Source organism: Mus pahari, chromosome 17 (assembly GCF_900095145.1).
Source record: "Mus pahari chromosome 17, PAHARI_EIJ_v1.1, whole genome shotgun sequence".
In the NCBI taxonomy this organism is placed as follows: Eukaryota; Metazoa; Chordata; class Mammalia; order Rodentia; family Muridae; genus Mus; species Mus pahari.
The window spans coordinates 21,267,182-21,280,164 of record NC_034606.1 but is presented as its reverse complement, the minus strand read 5'-3'; the positions used below and the strand labels follow the sequence as shown (position 1 = coordinate 21,280,164).

At 42.8% G+C, this 12,983-nt stretch overlaps 1 protein-coding gene across 4 annotated transcripts in view; it reads right to left on the bottom strand.

Moving 5' to 3' along the window:
• The window catches only part of Col14a1 (collagen type XIV alpha 1 chain), a 215,110-nt gene that overhangs the window by 164,433 nt on the left and 37,694 nt on the right, over window positions 1–12,983 (bottom strand). For all 4 annotated transcript variants that reach the window (XM_029548078.1, XM_021216500.2, XM_029548079.1 and 1 more), the window contains exon 5: window positions 10,057–10,146. In XM_029548078.1, the coding sequence (XP_029403938.1) occupies window positions 10,057–10,146 (90 nt within the window). The remainder of the gene's footprint in view (window positions 1–10,056; window positions 10,147–12,983) is intronic.

Sequence of the window (12,983 nt, the reverse complement as noted above, 5' to 3'; positions counted from 1 at the left end):
GAGAAGAAGAAGAAGAAGAAGAAGGAGGAGGAGGAGGAGGAGGAGGAGGAGGAGGGGGGAAGGAAAATTATCAAGTTCCCCTTATGAGGAGTTATACATAGCATAAAATCAAACCCATAGGCATTTGTCCTACAATCGACCCACAATGCATAACACCACAGCAGTGTGCAGGAATGTGAAGCCCGGTCACCGCACCACAGCCAAGAGAACATTTCAGCTGCCACTCAGAGTCCTGAATCATAACAATAACTGACAGCCCTATAAACAGCACAGTCATCACGTTCTCCTCTCCCCGGGGCCTGGGAGAAGACAGCTGCTTCCACATTTAAAGGGCTATCACCTCAGAAAAGGGATTAGGAGTTTCTCTATGCCCACAGGAGAGTCCGGGTGACAGATTTTAACTCAATTACAGGCAGGATGTCTGCTTTGGGGAGCAGCAATGTCCCTGTTAACTAAAACAGATGAGCCAAGCACGGTGATGCATAGCTGTAACCACAGAACTTGAGAGCGAGGCAGGAGGATTCTCATCCATTGAAGGCCAGCCTGGGCTACGTAGTAACACAGACCCAAAAGGACATGCATGGTATATACACATTTATAAGTGGATATTAGCCATAAAGTACTGGATAACCATGCTATAACCAACAGACCTGAAGAAGCCCAAGGGAGGATGATTGAATCATTCTCAGAAGGGAAAACAAAGTAGATATTGGAGGTTGAAGGGAGGAGGGAACTGGGTGGACTAGGAGATGAGGAGGGGAGCAGGATGGGAGGATCATATGTGTGGAGACCAGGGAAGAGAGAGGGGAGATTGGCTTGGGGGCAGGGCAGTCTCTGGGATGTGCCAGAGACCTGGGATGGGGATGCAACAAAAGGTCTTTGGGAGTGACTCTAGCTGAGATTCCTAGCTGTAGGAGATATAGATCCTGAAGTGGCCACTTCCTGTAGCCAGGCAGGACTCCCAGTGGAGAGATTAGGACAGCAAACTACCCACTAAACCTTTGACCCGAAAGGTGTTTTTCTACAAGATGTGCAGACACAAAGACAGAGCAAAGACTGAGGAAATGGCCAACAATGACTGCCCCAAATTGAGATCCCATGGGCAAGAACCAATCCCTGACACTATATATATATATATATATATATATATATATATGACACTCTGTTATGCTTGCAGACAGGGACTCAGCATAACTGTCCTCTGAGAGGCTCCACCCAGCATCCCATGGAAAGAAATGCAGAAACTCACACCCAAACATTACATAGAGCTCAAGGAGTCTTACGTAGGAGTTGAGACAAATACTGTGGACCCAAAGAGGACAGGAACTCTACAGGAAGACCAACAGAGACAACTAACCTGGACCCTCTGGGGCTCCCAGAGACTGAACCACCAACCAAAGAGTGAACACTGGCTGGACCTAGGCCCTTTGTGAATGTGTAGCAGATGAGCAGCTTGGTATTCATGTGGGTCCCCCAGCAACTGGAGCAGGGGATGTCCCTGAGTCTATTGCCTGTTTGCCTGTAGATCCCTAGCCACTAAACGGACTGCCTTCCCTAGCTTCAGTGGGAGAGGATGCACCTAGTCCTGCAGTGACTTGATGTGCAGGGTGTGTGTGTGTGTGTGTGTGTGTGTGTGTGTGTGTGTGTGTGTGTGTTATTATGTATGTGTTTGACACCCAGAAGGGGGCTTCTCCTCCTCAAAAGAGAAGTGGAAGGTGCAATGGGGGAGGACTTGCAGGAGGGAGCACAGGGAGGAGAGGAAGGGCTGACACTGGGTTGTAAAGCGAATAAAAAACTTTTTTAAAAGTCTTTTTTTTTTTTTTGGAAAAAAAAAAGTGAGATGAAGGAAATAAAGGACAACTAAGAGTCCTCAAATATCTTCTCTTTGGCCTATCTGGCTCTCCAATTACTTCCAAAGCTAAATCCTATGAGTCCCGCTCCCTCCCCAACCACGAAACTGAGCTAAACTATTGATTGTGCTTTGCAAAGCTTTACTGATCTCTACCCCTCTTGACTTGCCTGCATTTATTCCTCACTTCATGTCAACAGTTATTCCTTCCTCAACACCTCCAACTTCACTCGCTTCTGAGAGAGAGAGAGAGAGAGAGAGAGAGAGAGAGAGAGAGAGAGAGAATCATCTACCCTCTCAGAAGTGAACTTACCACAAGAAAGTTATCTAAAATTGATTGATTTGAGAAAACACGGTGCCCCCTAACGTAATTTATATGACGTCAGCTTTAAATATTCGTTTTTACACATCCCCAGCTACTTCCCAGTTTCTTCAACGGTGGCTCTAGAAAGGCTATTCTGTCTTATCAGCTCTGCTTCTGTTGTGGATTTGGTCTAATGCTGCATGCATTATGTTAATTTGTTCCCCAAAATTGAATGAGAAACTGCACCTCCACGTGTAAGACACTGAGGGAACCTGCCCCATTCCCAGTTGGATTTGATTGGTAAATAAAGCTGGCAGCAGACAATGGCTGGGCTGGGAGACAGAGGCAGGACTTTAGGATTCCCCAGCAAGGGAGTGAGGAAGAAGCAGGAAGAGGGAGTCGCCATTGCTGGGAAAGGAGTAGAAGCTACACTTGAGGTGTGCTGGACAAAGAATGTAGCCAACATGTAGGTGCTGGGAAACTCAACCTGATAGGGCTGCAGGTCTGGGTCCAGAGCAGCCAAGATGGAATGTAGGTTTTAGTAAGTAATAACTCAGGAATATCAGAGGGGAGTGTGTTAGCCATGTGACGGTATGGAGATGGCCCAGGTATTGAGCTGCTTAAGGCATATTAAAACATAAGGCTGCGGGTGTGTCTCTCATTTGGGAAGCCAGAACCCGGCGGGTAGTGAGCGAAGACAATTTGAGCGGTTATTTGGGTTCAGCAACAGTTTTCAGAGGCAGTTTTCTCAAAGTCTAGAGCCAGTGCGTAACAGCCTCATTTGTTTTTCAGCTTGTCCTAAAGTATGTGGCTCTGCAATCATACAGATTTTTTGCTGAATACAGGGCTGTCTACTTTAGTTGTTCTAGGTAAATGCCTATGAACTCAATAGCTCAGCGATCCCTGTGACTAATTCACAGAGAGCAAACCGGGGGCAAAAAGCAGCTGAAATGAAAGAGAGTCTTTCCGCTGCACATTTGTTGCAACAGGTCAGGGTCTCCCAAACTTATAAAGTTATCTTCCCATAAGAAGACCTTCCAGACATGGTTTATGTCGGATTACCTCCTCATGAAAGGCTGATGTCATGTACTGTATAACTGTTTATGCATTTATGTATACCTAAGCTATGAACATAAAAGGAGTAAATAAAATTTTCAGCCTCTGACCCAAGAACCAATTGTGCCCCTTTGGAGTCTCACACCCAGTGAAGGAAGATGCATGTGTTAAACCACTGCTTTGTAAAGAAAACTTCACTCTCCTAAAGCCAGGAGCATCTGAAGCCAAGCAGAGATAAATGGGCAAGTTACACATTTCACAAGGTTGTTTGTTTGTTTGTCTTCAATTCTATCATGGGGTGACTATTCCTGTATGCATGGGAAATGTCCCCCAAAGACTGGTTTGTCTTTGACTACTTGGTCCCTGGCTAGCTTTGAGAGTTGCAGGAGCTTCAGGAGGCAGGGATGCACAGGAGGAAGTGAGTCTGAAGTGATGCTGAAGGATTACAGCATGATCTCGCCTCCTATCCTGTGTCTGTTTCCAGGTCCACAACAATGTGAGAAAGGAGCTATCACTCATTCCCACTGCCATGTGCCATGTGCCATGTGCCAGTCATGCCATCCCCACCGTGATGGCCTATAACTCCTCAGATCATAAATAAAAATCAATGAAGCCCTTCTCCCTTAAGTCTCTTCTTGTCAAGTATTTAGTCACAGCAAGGAAAAGGGACTGGGGCCCTAGATGCAACAATGATTGAAACACAGGCATGCATTGCCCAGGGACACTTCCATCCGTAACTGACCATGTATGCAATACTGTGTCCCATACTCTATAATAGTGCTGAAATGTTGTTGGGTCTCGCCCGCCAGCCTCTAAGCATTGTATTGCGCCCCTTGCAGACACGCTAAGAGTTGCTCCCTGGAATCCTGGATCTGGACAGCGTCCTCGGACCGCCCACTGTCAACGCCCACTCGTCGCCCGGACCAACCACCAATGTCGTCACGCCTACTCGATTGGACCCGCCTTCTGGACACAGCTCCGCTGAGGATTGGACCACGTGCCATTGGAACATTGAGCCATTGAGAATGCGACACTGAGAGAGACACTCAGCAGAGACAATGGGACATGCGGGAGAGGGTTGGGTTCTCCCCCGTGTAATTAATAAATGATATTCTTTCTTGCAGCTCATCTCTATTTTAGGAAGTTTAGCTCTTCAGTACGAACCCAGTCCAAGGTGTTTTCTGCCCACGCAGACAAGGCGCCTGTGCGTGACGCAGAAACATACAAAAAGTTCCTGTCATCTAGTGAGATCACTACCTTCAGAATGAAGCCCAATGCATGGCTCATTTGTTTGTGATGATGATGGTGAATGCAAACCGACGGTCTGGCCAGTCTTACAAAACATAGCACACAGACTAAGCACTGAGAATAAGATTTGAGAATGCTGATAAGTGACCATGCTTGAGGCTCATGTTTACCATGAAATGCATCAGTTTCCCACAGTGTATTTCTTCTCTTCATGTGAGTTTACTATACAGCATTTGCAGTGTCATGCTAGCCAGTGCCTCCTGTATCTCTTGTTAACTGCACTCAGTTGCATCAGGAACCAAGGTGAGTAACAGACCTGTGCCTGCAACATTAGTGTAAGTAGCAGTGGGGAAACAGATCAACAGGTAAAGCGTTACCACGCAAGCAACAGACCCTGAGTTGGAATGCCTAGAGCCTGGGGAAAGGCACCATGCACACATCTGTTATCCCAGCTCTCCTATACCAAGATAAGAGACAGAGACAGAATAGACCAAGGAAGCTCACTGACCACCTAACCTGGCATACACAGAAATGAGCAAGAAACCCTGTCCCAAACAAGGCAAAAGCGAAAAGTGACATATGGGGTTATTACCCTCTAACCTCCATACATGAGCTGTGAGGTTCTGCTCATACACATACATGCACACACACACACACCATACACATATATACACATACAAAGGTATCTAAAATGTGTGTAACTATACATTATGATGCTCAAAAACCAATGAAATTGGCCACTGACAAATTTTTCTGGTTTCCGGTGGTTAGGTGCGATGGTCTAATCCACATTTGTGGTAGTTTGAATAAAAGTGGGCTCCATAGGACTAGAGAGATGGCTCAGTGGTTAAAAGCACTGACTGCTCTTCCAGAGGTCCTGAGTTCAATTTCCAACAACCACATGGTGGCTCACAACCATCTTCTATCCACCTGCATGTCTGCTTGAATGCTCCCATGCTTCTCACCAAGATAATAATAGCCTAAAGTTCTGAAACTGTGATCCAGCCCCAATTAAATGTTTTCCTTTATAAGAGTTGCTATGGTCATGGTATCTGTTTTCAGCAACAGAAACCCTAACTAAGGCAACATCTACAGCCCAATGCCCCACTTACGGGAATGGAGTCAGAATTTATCCAGTGCTTGCCTAAAAACCCACCTGTATGCTTATGTTCTAACTGACCTTTTGTTCCCCTGTCTAGCTGACATTTAAATCCCAAATAGCCCCACTATTTCCAAGATGAATACACAATCTTGAGTTTGGCATGTGTAAGCCCTGGAAAACTAGTGGAAAGGTGATAATGTTTTTAAATCAGTCTCTCGGTTATGCATTAAGAACCATAAAGGTGTCAAAAGTGAGGTTTGGATGTGAAAATGTGCCCTAAAAGCCATCAGAGGACCTGGCTGTATCCAAACATAATTAGCTTGCATAATTCAGAGCTGGCTCCTCATCTGGAGAAGCCAGTGGAAGCCTGTATTGTGCTGCACTGGTCTATGCAAGCTCCATGAGAGTAGACATCTACCAACCGTGAACAACAGTTAACCCCCAGGAGATACTCAGTGCTTGCCCAGTCTATTGACAAATATCAAATCTTCTCTATCCAGTTACTGTCAAACATAAAGGATAAGCCTCTTAGCCAAGTATGATGGTAAACACTTAAAAATCCCAGCATTGGGGAATTGGGGTAGGAAGGTCAGGAGTTCGAGGAACAGCCTCAGCTACATAGCAAGTTTGAGACAAGCATAGAGTATATGAGACTCTTTCAGAGATAGAGAGGGGAAAGAGAGAGGGGGAGAGAGAGCGACAGAGAGAGATAGAGATTGACCTGTAAGTATATTCTCTAGTATTTGGAGGACCTTGTTTATTTTATTATAGTCTATGTTTTTGTTTATTTGTTTGTCTTAACAACATGTAGCCCAGGTTATCTCAGAATTCACTGTGTAGCCTAAGCTGGCATTAAAGTCAACCTCTAACCTCACCTATGTGCTAAGACTGCTTGTTTGTGCCACCACATGCTCAGCTTGGAGTATTCTAATATTAATAATAAATGCTTAAATAGTATTTGCTGCCTTCTAAGTACTTAACTTACAATAATTCATTCAATCTTCACAGCTAACTCAGGAGTTCTCATGTTTCAGGTTAAAAACAAAAGACATATGTGGGTGGGCATAGAAGAAATGGAACCTTTTGAAGATTCGTAAATGAGATTGCATCCTAAGCAGCTCTGATTGGAAATAGCGAAACAGACCAAATGGTCTCAGAAAAGAAATCAACTTAGTAGGGGGTTCAGTACCAAAACATTGGAAAGGTTTAAACACTCTAAAGCAAGGGTCAACAATTATATTCTGAAGAGGTCAAGATAGGAAATACTTGCTGGCCATACGATCTCCTCTGAAACACTCCAACTCCAGTGCTGTGGGAGAGCAGCCACAGGCAATATGTCAGGAATGAGCAAAGCTGGGTCCCAATAAAACATCACTTAAAAAATAGCGGAGGACTTGGCTTAGCCCGTGAACTATTATTATTTTGGAAAGAATAACAAGTCCATCTCTTTCAGGGTTTTTATTTTCTTTAGAAAATCAGAGCTCTATTGTATCAAGGAAAAAAATATAAAAATTTAAAAAGAAAAGAAAACGAGAGTTCTAGTTTCATCCCTTCTCTCTTTAGTACAGAGAACAACAACAAAAAGGAGTTTATACCATGTGAAATTGCCTGATCCTGCCAGATATCAGAAGCTAAGCATGGTCAAGCCCCATTAGTACATGGATAGGACAAGAGAGACTTGATGGCCTTAACTGAAAAAAAAAAAGAAAACTAGCAGAAAAGAAAGAAACCTTGTGCTTCTTTTCTTATCTGGCCCATAATCTTTTCCAATCTCATTCTATATTCCTATGCAAAATGCCAAAAATAACTAGAGAAAGCTGTTTGGACAGCCATGGAGAAGTAACCGTTCGTGTCCATTTGCTCAGAGGCAAATACCACTTTTGTTTGCAAGCTGGTTTTTTAAGTACTGAAGAAATGTGGTAAGTGCATTAAAAACAAGTAATTATCTCCCTGCACAGAAATTCAGATAGACATTCTAGCTCCCTGCCTTTCAGCTAAAATTCTGAAATACATGAAATATGACTAATTGTCTCTGAGCTATTTGCAGTATAGATACCCATACCAGAAGATAACAAACTGTAGAGAAAGCCAAGAACAGCAGAGTTTGATGTGATTCATGGGCCTACCTCATCCTGGAAGGGGCTTATGCTAAGTCTTGGGAGGGACTTTGAGTAACTGGTTAGTGGCTTCTGCTCATGTTTCTCCTCCTGCCCTAAAGCTGGCCTATATTGTGCTTCCAAAACTCACATGTATTAAGGCAAAGAATAGAGAAAGTAATACAGAGCTAGCACTAATACATTCTGAAGCCACATGAATCCATAGATTTTTATCTCAAATATTCAAATATTCTCTAAGCATAAACAGGCAAAGAATGTTAATCCAAATATTAACTGAGAACTTTAAAAAAGAATACCACATTAAAGTGCCTGATGGATTGGGTGTCGAGAGCGTTACTCGTGAAACCTATGCCAGGCAGGCTCTAGGTCCTGTGTGGGCTCACTTCCCAGCACTGCCCCTCCCACTCCACCCCCAAGGAAGATAAAAGAAAAGAAAGTCTGGTTCTTAGGATGAGTAGAGCTGGAAGGGTGGATTCTCTTTTATTGCCCTTTACTTAAACTTTTGACTTTTGGAAGCACATCAGTAGTCTGCAGACTTGAGTTAACCTGACTATATTAAAAATGAGTGACAGAGCACAGTGAATGGAGAAGAGGGTTAACCCAAGCTTAGCCTCATCCTACGCATCCCTCCGCCACTGAGCTACATCCCGTCCCTGCTTTGTGTCGGTGTTCTTTACTTGGAGACAGTGTCTCACCAAGTTCCCCTGGCTTGACTTCTACTCGTGCTGAGGACCAGGCAAGTCTTGAGTTTGCAATCCTCCTGCCTCAGCTTCCAAATTATCCAGAATTACAAACCTGTGAAATCAGGCCTGGTTCTCAGATTTTTTTTGAACCTTCATTTCTATACCACACACTAAAATAAAATATCAAATGTTAGTTAACAGACTATGTGGCTACTTTGCCTATTTTGCAACATGAACAGATGAGCGATTCTAGGATGATTTCTATGGTTGCACATGTAGATACAAGAATTTAGGCTACTAAGGGTTGTATGTCTCACCTGGAAGTTATAGACATTAAAACAGCAGGCTTATACAGGCTGTGTGAAATTGACATGAGATGAAATGCAAGAGGTAACACAAACAGAGCAGGAGACAACACTTGGTAGACAGAAAATGGTGCGATACCCTGACAGCATTGTAAGGACTGCTGAGACATGCTAAAGCTATTATTGCTGTAGTCTTTGTTAAGACACATGCTAAATCTCAATACAATCATATCAAAGAAACACAAAAGAAGGAACACCTTCCAGGCCAGGAGAAGGGTAAGGCAGATATAAAGAGAACAGAGACTATAAATAGAGGAGGGAAAATACGAAAAGTGAGATGTAATCCACAGCAAAGAAATGAGGGATTAATCCAAAATTATCAGTAATTACAGCAAACATAAGTGAGCACAGTTATAAATCAATACAGCAATTGTGAGATAGAATATTTAAAAACCACGCAGTCTTCACCATAAGACTGCTCTCTATAAACCTGGGGACACAAACACAATGACAGTTTAAAAAGCAAGAAGGCGTGGTTTTGTGTATACCCAATGAAGAGGATATAACTGCATTTATTTTAGACACCTAGGCTTTGAGATAAATACTGAACAACTAATTATAAAATGGATCATTATAAATAACAAAAGTAATTTTTCCCTAGAAATTATAACTCTCGTTGTATATGTCACCAGCATTATGAGTATTGAAAAATTGCCAGTTTCAAATAGAAGTGGACCAACATTAGTAGGGAAAATTAAAACACATTTTTCTCAAGGACATGTGGAGTGAATGGCCATATTTAAGTAATAAAATATCTCAACAAACTATTAAAAATATCCCTGCATACCATGTTCCCTGAAGACAGTGCAATAAAGTCAGTCACTAATAGCAAATGAATATGTTTAAGATCGCCACATGTTTAAAATTAATAACTTAACTTAAGTAAGTCATGGATTAGAGAAGACAACCTTGTGGAAAATACAAAATATTAATGCTATACATCAAAATATGGGGTCCAGCAAGGGCAGCACTTGGATAGTTTTTAAAAAATACATAACACGGTGGAGAACAGAGTGGAATAGACCGATTACCATGGACTCCTGCCTGGGGGAGGTGTCCACAAGGAGAGGCCCTAAAGTGAAGAAGCAAAAGATACAGCAAGGACTACGACCGGACAGGCTTCGTGGGTTTGCTTGGTTGGTTGTAGAGAGTGAAGGGAAGGTTCCCCCACCCTCCAAATGCTGACAGTCACTGGGAAGGTGGGAAGAAAAGAGACAAAGGCCATTTTCATAACAGATTGTACATCTCTGCTGATGAGCCAGACTATACACATATCTTGTCTGCCGTTCAGCCAGCCACACCCAAAGTGAGGTAAGCACGTATGTGTCTGACCTTCTGGTGATGTTGGTTTACTTCCGTTTCCTTTGTCCACAACCTTGACTTTGGGCTTCGTTGGATCCTTTCTTTTCTCTAAATCTTTAACTAGAAGAAAAGGAAAGAAAGGAATATGTGGTATTAATGTTTTAAATATATACAAATGCGTATATTCACTGTGTTTAACTAAAATCCCTGCGAAACCAAGAAGTAATGACAGATATTAGTACCATGGTATAAACTCCTCTCTATGAGTTGGATTGGATATTTTCTTCAACCTTGTCCTAAGATATGAAAATTACTTCTTAAGGCTTAGGTCAAGTGTGCACTGTGGACAAAGGCATCAAATCAATTTAACACTTCAAAACAGCTATTAAACTGACATGACTGTCCCATCTACATACACAAAAGAATGAAAAGCCAAGATGCTAAACCATAGGTTATAAAATCAGTAAGCACTGGTTGGCCTTAGCCTCATGTCTCTGGGCTCAGCGTATGACTTTAGTTCCCATCCTAGAAAGATAATAACTGTGGACATTCTTGTTTGTAACTTCTGTTTTCAGGAGAAGGGAGAGAACCACATCATTTTTCCTCTCAAGCTTCTTTTTAAAAATGTTTCTCTACCATTTTCTTCATGGGTGTAAATAGCTGTTAAGATGCCCATGGTCCTATTAATAACCTCTCACCCACGGTCCTGTAAGCAACCCTGAGGAAACCCATTGGGTTATCAAACAAAGAAGAAAAGCAGAAGACATCATAGTGGAAGGGGTCTAGCAGGGGTGAGGAGGGGAATCAGTGGGAATGAAGTGGGACACTGAAAGAGGATGAATATGATCATATGCATATATGATGTACATATATGAAAAGGCCATAATTAAACCCATTGCATATAATTAATCTTTACTAAGAAAAATGCCAAAAAAAAAAAAAGTAGTCTTGATACTTAGATGGTAGTGTTTGTCACTTCAGAAAGGCACTATTCAGAGGCTACCAATTTCCCCTACTCCTTTGGTATGCTCATATCCACCTGAATCGTTAGCTTAGTGTTCTGCCGTACTGGATGCCTGACACTCCACAACTCCTGACACAACTGCCTACCATTGCTTAGCTTCTAAAGTGGTCCAAAGATTTCAAGGCCTTCATCAAATGTCACATTGTATGTCTATACATATAAAATGTGCTGTGAACATGCAAGAAAAAAAAAAGGCCAAGGGCAAGGTATTTCACTTAATTATTTCATGTACTTGGAAGAAGTAAGCAGCTCTGATGGTAGGTCGGCTGCACGGGGGAGATGAGGGTCTCTCCTGCATCCTTGCCATCCTCTCCAGGAGATGGTCCTAACCACCCTGTCTGTGTAGCACCACTCCTCGTCCTTCCCACTGGCCTTGGTGCCTTTGCTGAAAGCGTCCAAGACTTGTCGTCTACTCAAGGGTTATCACCTCAGTTAAAGAAACCCTGTCTTTAAAACCCTTCTCGTCTTTCTGATTCCAGGAGATTTAATTCTGGGCTAGAAGTAATAACTAAAATTATAAGATACTTTAACCTTACTGGATTCAATAATCTAATTTTGTATCCATCTTTAGACCCCTTTCTTTGATTTCTTAATCAGCATCCTGCCTCTTTAAAAATCTTTGTTCTCAAAAAAAAAAAAAAAAAAAACTTTGTTCTCGGTTTTTGCAAAGATACAATCATATTCTTTTTCCTATTCCACTACCCTATCTTTTATGTTCTCATCTTTGGATTCTTTTCCTCCTTCCATTCCTGAAACATGACTTTATACTAAAGTTGCCCAGCATCTCTAAACACTCTGGCTATAATTTTATCATCCAACCACTTAAAATCTCATCTTTTGTGGATTATTTCCAAATCTACATCTTTCACCCCACCCACACATGGACTGTGACCCAGGTCACTTACATTTTCTAAAATAAAATGCATCTATCAGTTTAGTATTAGGAAAATATGGGTTAAGAAGTGCTAGGGGCATGAGGCGAGTGGTTTCAGATGTGGGGTTCTGCAGATCTGTTCCCGGAAGGGGAGCACTTATGTGTCACTGTTAAGATAGGCAGGCTGAGTCAAGCACCAGAGGCCTGGGGAACAAACTTCTGAAGAGAAAAGTTGACAGCTTGGAAGTGGTCCAAAACAGACCACATTACCAGCTTAGACGTGAATTTGAAAAAAAATAAGTCCCTTTGGAAGTCGGGCCACAAGTCCACACAGAAATTATAACAAACGTTGCTACCTTCATGTAGGAAGAAAATCAGTTAGAACCAAATTGTCGTGCCAAGTGTGGTGATGCGCAGGATTGGGGACAAAAGAGCTGGAGACTCACAAGTTCCAGGACAGCCTGGGCAACCTGGTGGGTTCTAGGCTAGCCTGAACTACAAAGCAAGACCCTGCCTCAAAAGAAGAAGAAGGAGAGGGGGGAAGAAGGGGGAAACGGAGGAGAGGCCAGGAGTGTGAGAAACAGGACAAGAGTAGAAGTGAGAACCAGGACACCACAGCAAAGCGGCCTCACAGCAGTACTTTCATGAGCACCAGGGCGGCTCTCTGCTCTTAACATCTGAAAAGGGGGAAAAAAAGACTGTTTATGTATCAAAAGCGTGTGTTCAAAAAGAATCCACGTCTCACAAGTCCTTCTTATGACCACCGTTTTCTAGCATGTGACCGTGAGAGTTTTCAAGGAAGGGAAACCAAGCTTGATTGAGCTCTAGCGTATAGGGACCCGGACTATCAGACAAATACAGAAGAGGAAAGAAGGCCCTTCAAAAAAACCTCATTTCTGCCTGAATAGCGCAAAAACCCCTACCTCACCCACATTGGTAACAGCTAAATGAATGCTTACAGTTTGTCTACAGAAAGACTGGTGGACCCAGCGACTGCCCACAAGAGAAAAGCGGGTGCGAACCAGTGGGTTTTAACAGCCACTGGGCAACTTTCCAGGG